This window comes from Tenrec ecaudatus, chromosome 11 (assembly GCF_050624435.1).
Source record: "Tenrec ecaudatus isolate mTenEca1 chromosome 11, mTenEca1.hap1, whole genome shotgun sequence".
Taxonomy (NCBI): Eukaryota; Metazoa; Chordata; class Mammalia; order Afrosoricida; family Tenrecidae; genus Tenrec; species Tenrec ecaudatus.
In genome coordinates, this window is record NC_134540.1 from 63506231 (window position 1) to 63526566 (window position 20336).

The 20336-nt window shown below is 51.4% G+C and overlaps 2 protein-coding genes across 3 annotated transcripts in view; both read left to right on the forward strand.

The window, feature by feature from the left end:
* TCF7L1 (transcription factor 7 like 1) overlaps nucleotides 1-5632 on the forward strand; it is a 155829-nt gene extending 150197 nt beyond the window's left edge. For both annotated transcript variants that reach the window (XM_075563070.1, XM_075563069.1), the window contains 5 exons: nucleotides 512-655; nucleotides 1201-1360; nucleotides 1444-1551; nucleotides 2187-2262; nucleotides 4112-5632. In XM_075563070.1, the coding sequence (XP_075419185.1) occupies nucleotides 512-655; nucleotides 1201-1360; nucleotides 1444-1551; nucleotides 2187-2262; nucleotides 4112-4545 (922 nt within the window). In that variant the 3' untranslated portion in view covers nucleotides 4546-5632. The remainder of the gene's footprint in view (nucleotides 1-511; nucleotides 656-1200; nucleotides 1361-1443; nucleotides 1552-2186; nucleotides 2263-4111) is intronic.
* A 7758-nt stretch (nucleotides 5633-13390) lies between these two features.
* Nucleotides 13391-20312, forward strand: TGOLN2 (trans-golgi network protein 2). The gene is made up of 4 exons (XM_075563075.1): nucleotides 13391-13544; nucleotides 13738-14942; nucleotides 16113-16193; nucleotides 17532-20312. Exons 1-4 carry the CDS (start codon nucleotides 13502-13504, stop codon nucleotides 17535-17537), a joined length of 1335 nt encoding a protein of 444 aa, XP_075419190.1. The 5' UTR covers nucleotides 13391-13501; the 3' UTR covers nucleotides 17538-20312.
* The last annotated feature ends 24 nt before the right edge of the window (nucleotides 20313-20336 follow it).

The following is a 20336-nucleotide window of genomic DNA, read 5'->3' on the forward strand; positions in this document are numbered from 1 at the left end:
CCGAGCGCTGAGTTGCTCCTGCCATGTCCAGGAGCGCTGACCTGCTGTTGCACAGGGAAACCACAGACCAGGGCACAGTTTCCAATGTGTTCCTGGAGGTGACACCAGGAGTAAACTCCCTCCGATTGAGGGGTCTCCAGCTCATCGCGACCCTAGAGGGCAGACAGGCCTCCCGAGTCCCGAGGCTGTCCCTCTTCCAGGGAGTAGAATGCCTTGCCGTCGCCACGCAGAGTGACAGGAGGTTTGGGAATGCTGGTGTTCCAGGTGGCAGCGGATGCATAGCCACCAGGGCTCCTGATGTCAGGAGTGGAGACTGAGAGGGAATTCCCACCTTCCGCCGGCTCTGCCTGGCGCAATCCCTCCGGTGAGGGAGACCCGTGTGGCATGCCGGCTCTGACCCTTCCCCTGCGGTGTCCCCCCCTTCCCCCTGTCCCTGTGGTTGGAGCCTCTGCTCAGAGCCACCCGCCCTTGGCCTGAACCCTGCTTGTCATCTGTCCCCCCTTGTCCACAGCCTGGTTTCCAGTCGGTTCTCCCCTCACATGGTGGCCCCGGCCCATCCTGGTCTGCCCACTTCAGGGATCCCCCACCCCGCCATCGTCTCCCCGATCGTCAAGCAGGAGCCTGCACCCCCCAGCCTCAGCCCGGCAGTGAGTGCGTAAGTAGCGGCAGCGGAGGGGGGTGGTATGGCCACTCTCCTCATGAGCAGGTGGCCCTGTGCCCCGCCCCGTGCCACCTCGTCCCTTGGACATTGTGTCCCCACCCTTGAGGGCCATGGGCTCTTCTCACATAGGGAGAGCTAATTAGAATGGGGTTTGGAGAACCCAGGATGTGTCTTGCGGCCGAGCCCTGTGGTCTGCAGGGACAGTGAGGCCCGGTAGAGGCAGAGAACGCTTCTCGCAGGCACATGGCTCTGAGCTGGAGGCAGCACGGAGACCAGCTCCCGGAGCCTTGTGGCCCGAGCAGCCTGCGTCAATTCCTCTCTGTCACCTAAGCCCCCGTGGACCACCCTGGGGCAGTCGCCCCACTGTGTGGCTGTCGGGAAGTGAGTGGGTGCCGGGTCAGAAGGCGCAGCTCGGAGATCAGCCAGAGGCCCGGGCCTTGGGCAGCTGCTCGAGCCCATGGCTGCTTGAGGAGAGGCCCGGGCTCGGTGACTCTGATGGCGGCCCAGCCCTGCTAACCTGCAGCCCCGCGACTTGGCAGGAAATCACCGGTGACGGTGAAGAAGGAGGAGGAGAAAAAGGTGCACGTGAAGAAGCCCCTGAACGCCTTCATGTTGTACATGAAGGAGATGAGAGCCAAGGTGGTGGCCGAGTGCACCCTGAAGGAGAGCGCAGCCATTAACCAAATCCTGGGGAGAAAGGTGAGACCCCCCCCACCCCCGTCCTCCCGCGCGCTGGGCCCCCCGGGCCCCCCACTCACAGTGCCCTGTCCCCTCGCCTTTAGTGGCACAACCTGTCTCGAGAAGAACAGGCCAAGTACTACGAGCTGGCCCGGAAGGAGCGGCAACTGCACTCCCAGCTCTACCCGACCTGGTCCGCCCGAGACAACTACGTGAGTGCCGCCCGCCAGGCAGGGCCCCGGGCAGGAGCAGCCTCTGCAGGGGGAGGGCACGGGACAGGGGGGACACGGAGTGCCTGCTCAGTTTCTTCTTCCCTGAGAATGTGCCATTTCCTTCCTTGAGGCCAGCAAGGAAGTGGGTGTGCGGTGTCCCGGGGGCAGGGTTCAACCGATGCCTTTGCCTTTGCTGTCGGAGCTGGGACTCCCTGAAACAGGAGCGGCGTGCGCTGTTCCGCACTGGATGCGCATTTCTCTCCCCGAGGGTGCCTGCGCTGCGGCTCAAATCCCAGTGTTGGCACCAGGGCATAGGAACTTGGCATGTTTCTGTGCATGCCCCCACAGGCTGCTTTCTTTCTTAGCTCCATCGGATTCTCAGAACCTGGGGCCCCTCCCCCAATCAGAGCCTTCTAGGGGAAATCGATGAAAAACTAGTCTCAAGGGCTGGAGCCTGGTGTGGGTAGAATCCACTCTATGGGACAAGAGGGGTGCACAGATCCGGAGTCTCCCTCTGCCCCCCAGCCCTCTGAGACAGCTAGACTGAAGCCACTTCCCCTTCGTAAGGGGACAGTGGCCTGCCTTCGTCCTCTATGAGCTGCCCTGGTGACCACTTCCCTGTGCCGTGCTTTCAGGGCAAGAAAAAGAAGAGGAAGCGAGAGAAACAGCTGTCCCATTCCCAGTCCCAGCAGCAAGTCCCGGAGGCAGAAGGTACGTCTCGGAAAGAGCCCACCGGCCGGCCTGCTTTCCATCTGTGTGCTGTCTGGTTCTCACATGGATGTAGGTCCCTGGCAGTGCCTTTGCTTGCAGGGTCCCCACCTCTCAACACTCACATGGACTCTCAGGCAGGCGCCACACTTCCCTCCTGCTGTAGAAATGACCCGTGAGCCTCCTCCCTCTGGTTGTTCAGTAGCGGAAATGGGATGTGAACAAGGATGTAACACTGCAAAGCAGGAGTTACATGACAGTTGAGTGGCATCTTATGTGAAGGTTGAGTTCCAAAGGGGACGGGCAGTCAAGGGCAAACAGCAGGGTGTTGACTTCCCTGACAGGGGTCACCTTGGAAGGTCTTGAAGCGGGTGGGAGAGAAAGTCCGACGAGGCTTACTGGTCAGACACAGGCTGTGGGAAGCCCAGAGACAATGGCCCCTTCGCCTTGGGACTGACCGCAGCCCTGTGGGTCCACAGTCAGTGAGACAGGAGCATGACCGGCATTTGAGAGCCAAGGGGGCAGCCTTTCCCGAGAACACACTTCAGAAAGAATGAAGAATGGACGCAGGAGCTAGTAAAATAAGTGACGTGACGTTGGGCGGGGGGGGGGGGGGTTGATGGCGGACAGCAGAAGATGCGTGAATCATCATGTAGCAAATGGATCTGCTCTGTAAACTTGTGCTCAGGCCATGGTGGCAGGATTTGGGGTTTTGGATGTTTTTCGGTTTTTTATTTTGTTTTTCTAAAACCCTACTACTAGATCCCTGAGTAGAATGGGGATGTCTGGTGGCGCCCCCACGACTTTGACCCTTTAGGTCTGTAACTTAAGTTTACCCCCTGCCCCGTGTGAGGACAATCATTCACTTAGGATCAAAAGGGCCTCCCCTACCCAAGGACAGAGGGTCGGTCGGGCGAGGAGGAGAAGGACGGGAGACAGGGAGGCACTGGGAGAAGCGGGCTAAGTGATGGCGCATGGAGGAGGTGATGGAGGAGCTGATAAAAAATTGTTTAGGAAGTGTTGACTGTAAAACTCACCATCCGCTGTGTAAACCTTCGCTTAAAACACAATAAAGAAAGAGTTTTAAAAAAATTTTTTTCTTTTGGAACTTGACCTTGGCAGGTAACCCATTAAATTAAGGTGTTCGACAGTTTCCTCCTTGGCTCATCTGGCTGAACACCAAGCAAGAGTTTCTTTGAGTTTAGGAGCCAAAAGAGACTCTATACCTTTTACACCAGTAACAAGCCCCTTAGCAGAGAGAGGGGTTCACACTGACAAATATTGCAGACCCGATTTGCCTTCATCACTCACACACACACACCCCACCCCACCCCACCCCCTATCTCCCTCGCATTTAGCAGGCACCGCACTATCTGATTGTACTCAGAATTCAGGGCGTGTGGGACGGGATGGTTGGTTGGGGTGTGATGAAGATGGTGTGACAAATCTGGGCTAGTTTCCCTCCATTGTCATATGGAGGAGGCTGTCTGTCTGGACATCGCTCTGCCCTGGCTTTTCTGTGACCGCAGCCCACTCTCGAAAGCCCTACTAGTGCCCTCCCAGTAAAGACGTTCCCAGGCCCCTCCCCGTAAAGATTCCTAAATTGCCAAAACAAATGTGCAGCCAGATTTCTTTTGTCCCACAGCTCGCCATGATCTTCCCTGGCTCTGTGGGTTGGCTGGGCTCTGCTGGGCAGTTCTCCTGCCCCCTCCCTCCCCGGGGGGGGCGGGACTCAGCCATCCAAGGTGGCTCCCTCACAGAGTTGGTGCCTGAGCTGGGACTGTTCTTGAGGCCTTCCTGGGCTCCTCAAGCTTCAAGTTGCTGATTTTTCCTGGTCTTATTTCTCCTATAGGTACCCTAGCCTCTAAGAACAAGAAGCCATGTGTTCAGTACCTGCCCCCTGAGAAGCCCTGTGACAGCCCTGCGTCCTCCCACGGTAGCATGCTGGACTCCCCTGCTACCCCCTCCGCCGCCTTGGCCTCACCAGCTGCCCCCGCCGCAACCCACTCGGAACAAGCCCAGCCCCTCTCCCTGACCACCAAGCCAGAAAGCCGGGCCCAACTGGCTCTCCACTCAGCTGCCTTCCTGTCAGCCAAGGCTGCAGCCACCTCCTCTAGCCAGATGGCCGGCCAGCCTCCCCTCCTCTCCCGGCCCCTCCCTCTGGGGTCACTGCCCACCGCTCTGTTGACGTCTCCCCCTTCCTTCCCAGCCACGCTCCGTGCCCACCAGGCCCTCCCAGTGCTCCAGGCCCAGCCGCTCTCCTTGGTCACCAAGCCCGCCCACTAGGTTGGCCCCTGACCTCTGCAGGTTGTCAAGTGACTCGCCCAGTAATAATGATTCAGAAGAAAAAAGGAAACTTTATTGGTCAATATTTGACCACCCTGGACTGTTCCGTAAAGTGGCTGGTACCGGCGGCGCTTTACGTTTTGTACATGTTAACCAGTAGCTCATCTTAAGGCTTTTTTTAAAAAACAAAAAAATAACAAAAACAAAGTCATTGAGAGAGAAGAACTGAACAGGCAGTGCGTTACTCTTCCTGTGTGTGCTGTGGAGGGGCCCTGGTGGTGCGGCGGTTAAAGCACTCAGCTGTACCGGAAAGGGTGGTGGTTCAGACCCACCAACTGCTGTGTGTGGGAAAGACGAGGCTGTCTGCTTCTATAGAAATGTACAGCCACAGCCCCCGTGCTGCAGTTCTACTCTGTGCTGAGGGGTGGAACTGTCTCGGGCAGACGACGGCATATGCTGTGGGTGGGTGGGCTTGGGCAGAAGCCAGCTTTGTCTCCACCGCCTGTGATTTCTGCCCTCCCCTGCCTGCATGTGTGCATTGCTGGGGGTTCGCTCATCGAGGTCTCATTCCTCGACCTTTGGCCTCAGCACCACGGGTTGTGCCCTCTGCCGGTCTCCTTTGTCCTCTGCTCCGTGTAAATCCCTCAGCCCAGAGGAGAAATCCTTGCCTGGTTTCCTTCCACCAGCATCCTCTCTCCCTAGTGGGACCTCAGCCCCCGAGCCTCCAGCGTCCAGTGAGGGGAGAGGTCTGAAATGGTTCTCACCGACATTTAGAGGGACTCAAGGTGCCTGCCACTTCCCGGGGGAAGAAGTCTGTGCTCTACCCCTCACCTCCCGGCCCCTCACAGTCCAGCGTGGCACACCTGGCCCCAAGGTCTGGGGTCTGCCCCCTGGGCCCCTGCTAGCACAATCTGCCCAAGTTCGAAGGACCCTCTTCCCTCCCCACCATCACCTCACAAGCTTCGTCTGTGTGTATTTTTTTTTAATGTTTTTTGGTTTGGTTTTGGTTTTTTGTTTTTTTGGAGCAATTTAAACTCCCAGTTGTTTATTTTCACAGAAGAAAATAAAATTGCAATTCAAGACCCTTTCTGAGTCTGTCTTTGGCCCATTTGTTGAGTGAAACCACCTGTTTTATCCGAAGGCCCACGCTTGAGTGTGAAGAAGATGAGCAGGGGCTGGGGGTTGGGCTTGAAACGTGCCTGACACGGCTGGAAAATCTGAGTTGACTTCCGGTGTTAAAAGCGTGTGGCCAGTGAAGCCTGAAGGTGGAGAATGTTGCCACCTAGATCATGGTCTGTTTACGTTTCTGACACCCAGTTGTCTGTTTCTAATTACAATGATCTAAAGTGGATTGTAGGCCTTACATGGCCTTTGTCCTGATTTCCTGAGAATCTAAAAACGCCTTGGAATTTTGAGTGCTTTCACTGATACTCCCGGGCTCCCCCCTAAAGAACAGGTGGGGCTTGTGAGGTGAGAAGGTAACTTGGGGGGTTGCCCACGGTGTAATAATAATACCTCATCATCGGGAGTGACCTCAGGAGAGTGGCCCAAGTTTACATTGCATCATGAGACCCCTACCAGCTCTGGACATGGCAGCTCCAAGGGCTTCCTGGTTAGAAGCACTTGGGAAGTTGGCACGCCCTTCCGAACATCGACGTTACCTGCTGTCTTTAGGCACCTAGCCCTAGGCATCTCTTCGCTTACATCGCCTGGAATCATAAGTATAGCACATTTCTAAAGCTTTGTAAATCCTCAGAGACTTTTGAAGCTGAAGTACAGTCAGTCAGAAAGGGGAGGGGAAGGGCACTGTGCTTACAACTGGTGTCCTGTGGATAAAAGAGGGAACCCCGGAGGGAGGGCGGGTAGGAGCCACCTCGGCTTGCTCACCAGCAGGTCTGAATGAAGGCAGGCTGTTTTGTGGACTAAACAAGTTTGCAGTTGGCATCTGGAGTGTTGGGCCCACTTAGTGTGTCTGAAGGATTGGCCTTTAGGAGATCTGACCTAATGCCAGATGGCTGGGATTGGAGAAAGAAATGCTACTGGAGCAACTGGTATCGGAGTTGAACAGAGAAATGAAGCATGGGTGTTTGGTTTGGTATGTGACTACTCGAGAGAGATGCAGCCTCTGTTTTTCATCACATGCAGCCAGCACTGCTTAAGGGCTAGAGACAGCTGGTAGCAAAGTCCACAACAGGAAGCCCACCTGTTGGAAGTCTAATTCAGTGGATTCTGACAGCCACCGTTTTGTACCATCAGCACAAACCATCTTAGAACAGTTTCCTGATCCCAAAAGGAACCTTACGCCCTTTGAATCTCACCCAACTCCCGCGGTCTAGGCTACCACTGAGCTCTTCCGTCTCACCTTTGCTATTCTGGACACTACATAGCAATGGCATTAAATGGTGGTATTTTGTGCCTGGTTTCTTAGCATATGGTCTTCAAGGTTCATCCATGTCCTGTGTGTCGGCATGGCATTCCTTTGTATTGACAAATAACTCTCCGTCTGCACCTCATTTTGTTTGCCCATTACCTGATGGGTATGTGGCTTGTTGGCACCTGCGCCTGTAAGGAGTATTGATGTTCACGTTCAGGGGCAAGTTTCTGTTGACATATTTTCGTTTCTGTGAGGTAATTCAGGATGAGCTGAAGAGGAATTCTGTTGCACCATCAACCAAAGGAACATTTCAAGATCTAGCTTGAAGCACTATGCTGTGTAACAGGGTACTATCTAGATGCCTACATGGCTGAAGCTCGGGATGCAGCAGCAGGTGACCATGTGACTTAGTACGGGGAACAGGTGACCACAGAGAAAGGGCATTTAGGAAGTGGGCAGGCCGCCGAGCCGCGCTGTAATGAGAACACACGCCCGTTCACTCACAGTCCGTCAGACTCAGGCCACTGGCCCAATGGCGCCTATTTTACCTTCCCCAGAGTAACGGAATTTTGTTTTCTTGTGAACACCAAATAAAAGATCTGAAAAGGACAAAAAAAAAAAAAGAGGAAATATGTCTGGTGGTCTGAACGAAGCTAGAGATCACATGAAAGAATTTTGCAAGATCAGTGCTTTCTTCATTGCAAACACCTTGGCGACAACAAAGGGGGACTATACGTGTGGATCTCACCAAATAAAATGCACAGAAACCAACCGAATTGATGGCTTCCGTGCAGAGACAATGGAGAGGCTCGATAGCCACAGTCAGTCCAAGGCCAGCGGTGGAGCAGATGCCCGGCTGAAGAGGACGAAAGCACCCTTATAAAAACCCACACAGGGCCTTGAGTCCGCCCCATAGGAACAGCTTCCACACGAGCTGACCCGTTGTGGGGTGACATCGAGAACATGACACAAGATAAATAAGGAACAGACTCACTCGGACGGCGTATGTACATATGCACTGATATTGAAATGACAGGCGATTAGGGTGGCCCCTGGGCAAGGGTGACACACAATTCATGAGCTTTTTTTTTTTTTTCATGTTACTTTGTTGTTGAGCTTTGTTTGGGGTTTAATAGGAAGCCCAGGCTAGGGAAATCCATTGAGACAAGTAACTAGATTAACAGCCTCTTAGGGTGATGACGGGGTAAGTGGGGAACTGGTCTAATGAAATGAGCAAAGACCTGGGGTTAAAGCCCGGAAACGGATAAAGCTTACTGAGAATTTCTTAAATTGCAGGAACTGGAGACTAACTCACGCCTCACGTTTCAGTATGGAAGGATTCCCTGGGCAATATGCAGAACCATACAAGGAACATGGGAAAGAGGTGGAATGCGGTCACTGAACTGAAAATGATTGATTGATGGTTAAGGAAGCTTATGGTCAAGAAGCAATGCTATTGGAGGAAGAAGACCAATTTGCATGGCAGCATTAGTGAGAAGCAAGGCTCTGGGAACTGACAGAATTCCTACTGAAATACAACAAAGATGGATGCAGAGCTGGAGGCACCCACACCTTTAAGCCAAGAAATTTGGAAAACAATGTAAGAATTTTCAAATAATATCATTCAAACCACTAGCAATTAAAACTTTGCTGAGAAGGACTCAAATGCAGTCATTGCAGTGCATTGACGAAGTCCCCAAATCCATGCCATCTTTGCGAAGAGGGTGTGCAGCAGAATCAGTGCTCACTGCAGAGGGATCTGGGCTGAAAACAGACAATACCACAAGGAAGTTTATTTCTGTTTCATTGACTGTTTGCATGGCACTCAATTGTGAATCATAAATTACAGGTAGCTTTAAGAAGGGGATGCCAACACACCTCGTTCTCATACCGAACATTACAGGTACAGCAGAACTAAAGGAAGATGAGATGGTGCAGGATTTAAAACCAGTAATTTTGTGCCTCGGGATTATATCCTTTTACCATACTTAATCTCTATGAGAAGCAAATAATCCTAGAAGATGAGGATACGAACAGTAACGGGGCATCAGGATTGGAGGCAATTGCACTAATAGATCATAATAAATGAATATTGATGTCAAGAATTCCAGTTTACTTGGATCCACGGTCAATGCTCATGGAAGCAGCAGTCAATAAGTCAAAGGAAGGGGTGGGCCAGTCAACTGCACTGACCTTTTAAATGGAGTTCAAGTACAAAGATAGTGCCTTGAGGACCAGCCAGCCCAAGGAATTTTATTCTCATGTGCCAGTGAAAGACTAATAAAAATGAGTAAGAAAGAGTAATGAGACATTAAAGGGGGAGGGGGCATTGGAACTGATTGTGATGACGTATATAATTCTCTTTTTAAAAGCAATTTAACTGTTATATCATGGACCAGGAATGTGACTCGCCTTGCTATCAGGAATCGTGCGTTGGAAAGTGGATCACTGCAGATGCAGCCAGGTTCAAACTTAACATCTTAGCTGTCGATCTCCCTCTTAATCCATTCTAAATTTGTTATAGCTTTTACTATTTTCTATTGGTTTCTGTTTTAATTTTGTCATGTTGTGATGGTGCTTATTTATTTTTTGTGTGTTTTTCTATAAAATCCAGGGTAGGTAAATCTATAGAGATAGTAACTGGATTAATGGTTTCTTGGGGGTATGGCAGGGGAAGTTGGTGGGGGGAATGGGGAGCTAATAACAATGTAAGAAAGAATAAAATGTTCTAAAATTGTGGTAATAATCGTACAACGTTTTGATGTGACTGAATTGTATGACATGCCAATTACATTGCCAACAGAACTTTAAAACTTTATCATCTCAGGGTTGCTATGGCAATGGGTTTGGCTTGGGTTTTGGTTATTGTCCATTTGATGTTTCTTCTTTGGAAAGATCCCTATGAGGATTCCTTGTCAACTTTTATTGAGTTGTAACTTTGTTGCACTACAAGTTTGTGTTTTTTACGTATCCTAGATGTAAACTATGTAATACATAGTCTAGTCAGTTATTCAGATGTGTCCTTGTTCGGTGCTGCCCAGTGGGCTCCAAGTCATAACGAGGCGATGCACAACAGCATGGAACATCCCGCCACCCTGTGCCAGCGCGCAATCGGATAGAATTGGATAGAGGCGCTCGGAGTGCAAATGCTTCTCCCATTCTGTGGGTGGTCTTGTCACTTTCCTGAGGTGTCATTTGAAGCATAATTGCTTGGCTAGAACCTTCAGAACAGTGTTGACTAGAAGTGCTTGGCTGAGAACAGAACCGTGGCCAACAGACTAGCGCCTCAGCACTGGCATGGTTAGTGGGACCACTAACTGCTGCAGAGACTCTTAAGATAAGAAGTGTGCATCCTTCACAATCTGATAAGCAACCACATGCCTTTTTAGAAGGGAGAACCACCCACCTAGTCACAACAAGAGTTAATAATACTGGGCTCTGGATTACGGGAGGCTTTGACTTTGGACTTCATTTTCTGTTTCATTGTACTTTTTAAATACTAAAATTAATTATAATAATAGACACGTTTAGAGCCTTACAGGTGTTAGACACTTGAACAAAGATTCTCGTGACGTTTTTATACCCATTCCCAATGAAGCTGATATTTTAAAACAGCTAAATAAATTACCCAGTCACATAAATTATTTTTGTAGTAAATATCAAAGATTAGCAGTCAGGGACTATTTTTAATCAATTTAGCAGATTAAAATACTCAGTGCTATCAAGGGCCGATTGAATAACCTCCTCATACAGTTGAACTTCTTTTGAATGTGTCTCATAAAATACAACAAATCAGTACTTGACACTAAATAAAGAAAGGTTGGCAGTTTGAACACACTAGTCCTTCCACAAGAAAACAGATAAGGAGTCTGCTGCATTAAAGATTCGAACCAGGAAGGTCCCTATGGACAGGCAGTTCACTAGGGTGTTTATGAGTCAGAATGGATTCAAGAGCCCATGAACAAGAGTAGAAACATTTAAATAATCCAAATGGCCAATACTAACGGCGCTTTCACAAAAATGACGATCAACTCATAAATTACCTTTTATGAAACCACTAACCATCTTTGTTTTTTTTTTTTTAATTACTACAGAAAATTGCTCTTTGACCTTTGGATGCTCTGCCTGCATTTTCAACCACTTCCTTCCAACTATTTCCACTGACTATCTCTCAGAGGCATCTTAAACACAGAACCATAAAAAATTAACTTCCTGTGCCCCACCCACCTCTGCCAAACTTGACCTTCTCTAGTATTTCTACTCCAGTGAGCTAGGGCCTCCACACCTGGATTGCTTTCGCCCTAAGCTGTATGACCACCCAAATTTATCTTGACTCCACCTACTTCTCTTTCCAGCCTTGCTGATCCCATTCTACTTCTACCTGGATTAGTCCTCAGTAGTTTCAGAATCAACCCTTCCCTCCCACCCTCTTTGATTCCTCACCTGCAAACTAGTCATCTCCCAAGTTCCTCAACGCTGAAGATACAAATCACCCTGGCCGTAGCCCACAAACGGCCTCATGCCAGCTCTCCTGCTTAGTCCATGAGGATACGGCCCACACCAGATTTCACAAATTGCCACCTCCTGCCCCTCTCCTTGGAGCCTAGATGGCACCGTGGTTGAGCGCCACTGGCTCCGCAGGAGAAAGCTATGGCGGTCTGCTTCCCAACCCCACACACAGCCAGTCGGCGGACTTCGAGCAACCTCGGGGGGTTCCTCGGACTATCATGGAAGTCGGGGGGAGTAGAAAGGCCATAAAGACAGTCAAATACTCATTTTGGAAAGATGGAGATAACTTTATTAGCTAAAAGTACATCCAGATAGAAATTCACTTCTTGTATAGCTAAAGCAGAGTTAAAGTTGTAGAATAACTTGGTCAAAGATTTCTCTATTAATTCTTATTCTCTTGGTAATGGGCACACTGGAGAGAGGGTGGGGATTTCTTGGGAAGCGTAGTGAAAGGTAACAAAATCATGCACCTATTCCTGGAAAATGGATTTATGCCACACATTGTTAGTCCTTGAAGTCCTTGGGGATTTCAACGGACTATGTGCCAAGTACTACCCTCAAGAGACTGCAGAGGGGTGTAGTTTACACTGGCCACTATCTTCCTTGTGTTGGCAGGGTGGTTCCAGTTTACATTTCAATCCCAGTTAACTGGCACATTTTCTGTCAATTCAGTTGTACTTTTGTGCTGCATAAATATTTATGTTCTGGACAACTCCCAGGCCCTTTGCTCCTTCCCCAGGCTCTGCTCCAGCCGCACCCCCTGACACTCTCCCAGCTCTTCCTTAGCTCATAAATGCCACCTTCCGTTCCCTTTGCCTCCAGACCTTTGCACTTGCTTTCCATAGGTACCCTGGCTTGCAAAGCGCCACCTGCTTCTTCTCTTCAGTGGAGAGTAGGAAATACCTGCACTCCTTGGTCCTCAGCCCCAAAGTCTGCTCTTCCAAGAGATGTTGCCATCACTTTTCTTTCTTAGAATATATTGGCAGGCACACCCACCCACAAGCCTTTGTGTACATATTTGATATTTGTGTGTCCCACCTGGTTCCAAACAGTTAGGAGCCTATTGTGATTTAAATCCCTGTCTACAAAGCTCCTAACCTGGCAACTTCATAAAAAGTTTTCAATCAATATCTAATGGATAACTATAATAGCAACCTAAAAACATTGAATTACAAAATTACTCATTGATCCCAATTTGGAAAGAAAATGGATGTGCATGCAAAAAAAAGAGACAATGCACTAATTAAGACAGTGGGGAAGGCCAAGTTCCTCTGTATTTGATTTAAAAAGAAAAATGGTGGAAACACTAAGTCAATCCCCTGGTAACTTGTGGAGGGGTTGGCGCGTGAGTGAACTTTCTCACGTACTTAAAAAAAAAATTCCCTTCTTGATTTCCCGCCATTAAAATGTATCACCCTGTCAAAAACAAGAGGGGGTTCCCAAGAGCTCGTGAAAAGTTCCGCTATGTGCAATTTCGCTTTTCCACACACGTTTTGCACCCCCAAGTATTAAAGATTTGCAAAACAGAATTCAGGGGGGGAAGCCATTACTGACGATTATCTCCGAAGGGTGAGAGTAAGGTTTTGTTTTCTATTTTTAGACGTTAACTAAAAAGTCTACGGAGACTATAAATCACTTTTACGATTGAGGGGGGTAGGTGGGGGACACGTGCTTTTAGCAAAGTGCTGCAGTCACTTGGGCGGGAAGTGTCTGGTAGCGCGGCCAGCGGGCGGGGCCCGGGCACCGCAGGGAAGGACCATGAGAAAGGCAGAGGTGGCACCAGCAGACGGGGGTGCTCGGCCACCTCACGCCGCCAGGGCGTTCGGAAAAGGCGAGGACGGGAAAGGGCCTGCAGAGAAGGCGGCGCGCCGCACGGAGGACGCTAAAGCCGCGGCACTGAGCGCAAGAACCGCGGTCCCCGGGAAGTGGCGGAAGAACCGGGCTTCGGGGCGGAGCTTTGGAGGGCCCCGCCCCCGGGCGCCGGAAAGGGCGGGGCGCTGAGCGCACGCACGCACCCCGGCGCGCCGTCTCTCTCGCGAGAGCATTAGAGGGCGGAAGCGCAGTTCGTGCAGGATGCGGTTCCTAGTTACGTTACTCCTGTTGAGCGTAGCTGCGGGTAAGACCCCCGACCCTCACCACTACCCCCTTCCCACCCTCGCCCCCACTTCCTTGGCCCTCACTTCGGCCGGTCGCCCGCTGGGTTTCTTCCCTGCCCGACCCACCGATGGTGCGACATCAACTCCCTCCCTTCCCCTCCCGCCCGTTTCCTCCGTCTCTGCCAAGTCCAACTGGTTCCTCTTTTCCTGAAGCCTCGCAGCCCGGAGGGGATCCCGCCGCTGCACCAGCCACCGCAGCTCACTCCCCCAGTCCCGACAGCGGAGCCTCTCCGAACCAGTCGGCGAAACGTGCCAACAAGCCCCCTCTGGCTCCAGGAGACCAGAACCCAGGACCAGGAGCCCCGGAACACCCTCCTGATAATTTGCATCCCGAAGACCACCAACCAGGACAAGGGACCCCGGAGCACTCTCCTGATAATTTGCGCCCCGCAGACCACCAATCAGGACAAGGGACCCCGGAGCACCCTCCTGGTAGTTTGCATCCCGAAGACCACCAACCAGGACAAGGGACCCTAGAGCACCCTCCTGGTAGTTTGCATCCCGAAGACCACCAACCAGGACAAGGGACCCCGGAGCACCCTCCTGGTAGTTTGCAACCCGGAAACCACCAACCAGGACAAGGGACCCCGGAGCACTCTCCTGATAATTTGCGTCCCGGAGACCACCAATCAGGACAAGGGACTCCTGAGCATCCTCCTGGTAGTTTGCAACCCAAAGACCACCAACCAGGACAAGGGACCCTAGAGCACCCTCCTGGTAGTTTGCATCCCGAAGACCACCAACCAGGACAAGGGACTCCTGAGCACCCTCCTGGTAGTTTGCATCCCGAAGACCACCAACCAGGACAAGGGACTCCTGAGCACCCTCCTGGTAGTTTGCATCCTGAAGACCACCAACCAGGACAAGGGACCCTGGAGCACCCTCCTGGTAGTTTGCATCCCGAAGACCACCAACCAGGACAAGGGACCCCGGAGCACCCTCCTGGTAGTTCAGGACCAGGCAAGACAATCTCAGAGCACTCTGATGACAAGGCTGACCTGAAGCCAGCAGCACCTGAACAGGAGGAAACAATACCCCGCGACTCTGACCCCGGTTTTCCCCAGCAGGAGGGAGAAGATAAGTCCCCAAACCCTTCTGAAGGTGTTGCACCCAAGGAAACTGAGGGAGATGATGTGGAGCCCAAAGAGGAGTCCCCGGCCCAAGAAGGGATGCCAGGCCAGCCCTCCGCCAAAAACCATGGCGGTCCACCCGCTGGTTCTAGGAACAGCAAGATGGATGATCTTTTTAAGGAGGGTCCTGGAAGTGCCAGCGCAGAGAGCAGTCACTTCTTTGCGTATCTCGTGACTGCGGCCGTTCTTGTCGCTGCTCTCTATATCGCCTATCACAACAAGCGAAAGGTAAGTCAGCCGTGGCATTAGGAGGGGAGCGACATTTCCTCTGCTCTGAGGTCTTGGTGTGGCCCAGTCTCTGTTACCGAGAGTTTGTGCGCACTGGGGAGATGGTGACAGACTTCGTTTTTGCTCTGAACTTTGCTAGGGCTCTTTACTCTTGTAGATCATCCCCCACTCCCTCTCCGTGCCTTCTGCTGTCAAGTTCCGGTATTGTTCTGGCCTGCCCTATGATGGGTTCTCCTCCAGGCACCGAGAACATGGCTCCTTTGCAGCAGTAGAGGGCCTAGGTGCTTGAGAGTTGAAGTACTCAGCCCTTGTCTTCCCATTTCCACCTCTGAGATGAGCAGCGTGTCCGTCCTGCCTTGGAGCTCCCGTCCTGTCTGCCCGGGTGGAAGGGTGGCCCTCGAGCAGAGACCGATGGGGAGCCTCAGCAAGGAGCACTGGGACTGCAGGCTAGGGTTTCCGCCACTTAGGCGAAAGCCGGAGAGCTCCCGGATGCACAGCCTTTCCTCTAGAACAGCGCTTGCTGAGGGATAGCCCCGTCCCTTCACAACCATCTGACTACTAAACAATTCCATTTCCTGTTGGGCCAAGGGTTTAGAAGACTGGCCGCCTGCCTGTAGCTGTATAGAGGTGTTCCTGACTGCGCATCTAATGATCCCGCTGTTCAGCATCGGGTGGTGGGTGGGGTGGGCGTCAGAGTGCAGTGGTTGAAGAACATAGGGGTGAGGTGATAGTGTGTGTTGGGCCGGCGTCACTAGGGAAACAGTCGGTGGTGTGTGTGTGCGAGGTCTAAGAAATAGCTTACAGGATTGTGGGGGCCAGCAAGTCGCAAATTGATTAGTCAGGCATCCTTTCGGAGACTCCTGACTTGGGTAGAGGTAGGAGCACCCTAACCTACACTCTGCAGGTGACCCAGCAGCTTGTTGAAGCACAGGGCTAGGGATAGGAGCTGGCTGCTCCCAGCTGAGTAGGTCAGAGGACTGGCTGCTAGCATAAGGCTCCAGAACCATAGAGACGATAGGAAAAGGGAGCGCCTGGGCAGAGCCTTTATTTCCTGACTGAAGACATACCTACGGCCTGCCAGGGGAGGGGCAGCTGTCAGTACACCAGCCCCGTTAAATAGTTTGTTAGGCGACTTGACTACCACGTGCATTTTCTTTTTCTTTCTTCAAGATCATTGCTTTTGTCCTGGAAGGGAAAAAATCCAAAGTTCGACGGCCAAAGGCCGGTGACTACCAGCGTTTGGAGCAGAAGGTAAGGGGGGAGCAGCCGGTCCCAGGAGGAGGGTGTGTCGTATGGTGGGTCTGCATCGGGCAAAGCAGCAGCAGGAGAGAACTGGTGGGGGGGGGGAGCTGCTGCCATTGCCCTGGCCCTTTTCAGACCACAAAGTACACAGTTGAACATACTTACCACAGGGTTAGCGATAAAAGCACCCTCTTTAGGACATAAAGAAACTGAGGCCCCAAATCTTCAGTTGCCACTACATGTTGGTATGATCAGCAAAGCAAAAATGGAATGGACTCAAATTTGGAAAGTGTGGGCACACCAGCACAGGAAAAATGACAGGTAGCTGTCCTGCTGTAGATGTCGCCTCCCTCTGAGACAAAAGGGCAGTGTGCGTGTTGCATAGCAACCACATCTCATGGTTGGCAGTCAGAAATAGCAGGCCCCCACTCAAGGACCCTGGCAACCATGTTGCTTTGAATGCATGTCACTCTCCACAGTTCTGCCAGTAATCCCATCCACACGCACACAGCAGGCTCCTGAAAGGGTTCGCTGCGCCCCTCTAAGCGTCTCACTGCAGAGCGTCGACACCTCACTTCCATTCCAGTTACCCTTCACTCACGTTTGTAAGAGTGGGGTGGTTCTGGTGCTGTATCACACATAACTGAACTGGTTCTTTTTGCACCTTACCAGTGGGTCCCACATGCTACTGAGCAATCTGGGCCACTAGGTCTGGGTGGTGCCCTACATGGCTGCATCCCTATGGTCACAAAGGCCGCTGACGCCACTCTTCAGTAGCAAAGCAGCAGACTCCGCTCCATTCCTTTAAGGAAAACTACGGAGCCCTCCAGCTCCCCGATGAGCCGTCACACAAACCGAGTCCCCAGACCCGAGTGCAGCAGCCCGTGGTCCGCCCAAAAGCAAAGCCCTCCTCCCCTCGTCCCCACAGCAGTAGCAGCAGCTGAGCAGGGGTCTCTTCACGGGCTCCCTGGGACAGCACGCTTCTTGCTCATCCTCTTTAGCCACCTCGAGGCCATTGGCAGAGTGGTCAGGCCAATTAATTGCGATTTCCCATGAGCCACGATCCTAAACTTCCTAACCACGAAACTGAATCATCCCATGAGGGGCTTTTTTTTTTGTTTCATAAGCTGCCTCTACGGCTTCTTCAAACTTGCTTTACAAATAATTTCACGTTTTTTTATTTTTATTGATTGCGTTTTGGTGGTAGATCAGTCTCGGCTCTGAATCTTACCCCTCAGCTGCGATGTTTATAAGATCAATTTTCCACCCCCAAAACCAAAGTAGTGGGTGAATCCGATCCTCTGGAACAATGAACGTTACTGATGGACCATGTTACTCTTGTTTCAGATTTGATTTCTTTTCCCCTCGAGAGCCTTGTCCTCCCTGCTGATTTGGGTGTGAAATCAAGAGAAATGAAGAGCAAAGTCTTGTGACCTGAGAGATGCTCTCTCCTGGGATGTGGTGGCAAGCCTGGGCTGGCAGAGCCAGGAAATTGCTTGTGTTTTTGCACCTGCACTTTGGCGATGTACTTGTGTGTGATCTCTGTATTTATAATTTGTGCTCTGAGTGTGATTGGGGGGGGGGGGCGGATGTGGGTGGGGAACGCAGCTGTGACCAAAGGGTGGAACCTGAGCCCCAGCCCTGACAGTGGCCAGGGAGAAGTCGCCCCTTGCCTGCTAGCATTGCACTGTGCTATGTCCCTTGCAGGCAGGCCTGGGGTAGCATCTGCCGCTCCAGTGACCCAGGCCCCTTGTTTGGGGGCTGCCTTTCAAGAGATGTAGACGGTGGGGAGGGAGCAGGGGGCAAGGGCGTATTTGAACACAGAATTCTCTTTAGCTGCTCTTGCAGCAAACCCGCACCGCATGTTAGAAAAGTGCATCGTTGCCTGCACGGCCACCCTGTGTAGCCTAAGTTCTTCACACTTTCCTGCTATCTTCATATAATTTTAGATCAAATGAATCAACTTAAACATAAAGGTGAACTTGGGGTTTCTGAGCATAAATCCCTAAAACCTGTTCCTGTTGCCAGTTTTTATATTATGACTGATTATTGAAACATCAGCGGGATCTTACATATCGGAAGTTGAACTCAGAATGTGAGGACAGGTGTGTGCTTCGTGCAAGAAAGCCGTCTGATGGGGCTTGGGGCCTTTGTGCATGGTTTTTCAAAGAGCTGTTAGGAACTCCATTTGCCCTCACCTCAAAGGAACCCAAGGGGCCTATATTTAGGAAGGGACTGAGCTGTCTCCCCCTGTCATCAGATGGGGGTGGGGCCTTCACTAGAAGTCCTTCCAGCTCATGGCGGAGACATTGGGTTCTAAGAAATCCAGTCGGCTTCTCCTGGCATGCTGAGGGTATTATCTTGATGGGCTTGAGGGTCGATGTAAAACTGCTCTGGTCTTGCTCCCCTCTTAGGCCCTACGGAGTGTGGCTTCTGCCAAGGAAAACCAAGTAGGATAGCGAAGCACATGGGAAGGAAGGGGGGAACCATGAACTGGGGTGGAGGAAGTCAGGCTGAAGTTCCAACCGTCCTATTCGTCATACAAGGGAGGCTTCAAAAAGTGGTGGTAAAATCCCAGTATCTTTTCACTCCTTTTCTCTGGGGTCTTTGAAGCCCCTTGTGTTAGCTCCAGCTTGCTTAAGACGGCCTATGGCCCTGAGTTGAAGTTTCGTTTGGGGTGGGTAAGCTCTTGTATGCAGATGGAGAAGGGAGGGTGGGCTGCCCCTCAGCTCAACATCCTCAGGACATGGGCAGCATCAGAAGAACCTGCTTCCAGGGTCTTCTCGCCTTCCCTAAAACGCCTGCCTTGTTTTCTGTGTGCCTGCTTCTCCTCACTCCTCACCCCTTCCGTCCTTCACACAGGCCGTCCCCTCTGCTCCGACCCATCCTTCCTTCCGTTTCATCCCCCCAGTAATTCTCATCATCTTTGAAACCCTCTGGTCCCTGTCTGCGTACAGTGTTTCTCTAGTTATCAGGCCACCAAAGCCTTTCTTTCCACTTTCCCCTCTTGCTTCCCCTCCTGACACCTCAGCCCAGTGCATTTCCCACTTGGACTTTTTCCAGAAGAGCCATCTTCACTGGTTCCAGCCATCCTCACAGGTGCATAAGGAGACAGGTCAAGCTTTCTAAAACTGGCGGTGGTCTGAAGCTTATGTGTGAAGCTCTCCCTGCTTGGAGAAGCAGGTGAGTCAGGAGCCTGTACTTTGGCCCTCCCTGCTGGCCTTTCTCTGCCTGGACAACCAGTTGTCTCTGCTCCGCCCTCCAGCTTTTAGTTGTGGGGAATTCCTGTAGGAGGAATCTGTTCTTCCGCTACAGATGTCAGTAGAGCTTTTTTCTGCACAGATTCGTGAATAGAATTGAGTCTCCTTCTGGACTCGGTGGCGGGGAGTCGAAACCCGGCTTGTCTAGAAAGGCCAAGTCCATGCAGAAAGACTTGCGAGCTAGCTATACATTTCTGATACTCCTTTTCCCATGATGCCTTTGAATGAAACAGTGATAGGATTCTCACTCTGAAAATTCCCTTGGTGATTTTCTTCTCCAGTTTGTAGCATTTAAGTTAAAAGATGCCGCCAGTCTCACTGTTTGACCACAGGAGGGGATGCCGCCAGCACCTTCTGGAAACTGGAGAGGAAGGAAGGGTGAGCTGGGCTTTGAAGAGACTTCCAGATCTAACTGGTCTAAGGCTGGATTTCACCTCAGCGAGTTGCACAGATCCAATGCGAGTCACGTACAGAATCCCACTGTAGAAACCGCAGGATGTAGGGTGGGGGCCCTGTGATGCCTCAGGACCGCCACCCCCCGCAAGTGCACATTGCCCTGGGTCTGATGCCTCAGTCTGCCCTGTTAGATAAATGATCCATTGAAATCGTTTCCATTCTTGTCTGTGCTCAGTCGATTGCCACTGTCTTACATGTTCAGCTTTTGCATAACTTGGTCACAACTACTTAATTGTATTTTTAAAGCATATGTGGTCTCCTGGCGAGTATTTCCCAGTATGTAATGTTGAACTAGCTTCTGTGAAAGCCACCTCAATGTAGTTTGTACCACTGAAGAGCAAACACAGCAGTTTTCAAATGTTAATGCTATAAATCATTAACTTTATTAGTACATTAAAGTTTAGTAAAATGAGATCTTTAGTGCGTCGGTTTAAGA

Excerpts from the sequence above, each read along its gene's own strand:
- TGOLN2 (XM_075563075.1), top strand. The coding sequence starts at position 13,502 with ATGCGGTTCCTAGTTACGTTACTCCTGTTGAGCGTAGCTGCGG. Across the intron at positions 13,545-13,737 it reads CCTGTTGAGCGTAGCTGCGG|CCTCGCAGCCCGGAGGGGAT; the intron begins GTAAGACCCCCG and ends CTTTTCCTGAAG. Across the intron at positions 14,943-16,112 it reads CCTATCACAACAAGCGAAAG|ATCATTGCTTTTGTCCTGGA; the intron begins GTAAGTCAGCCG and ends TCTTTCTTCAAG.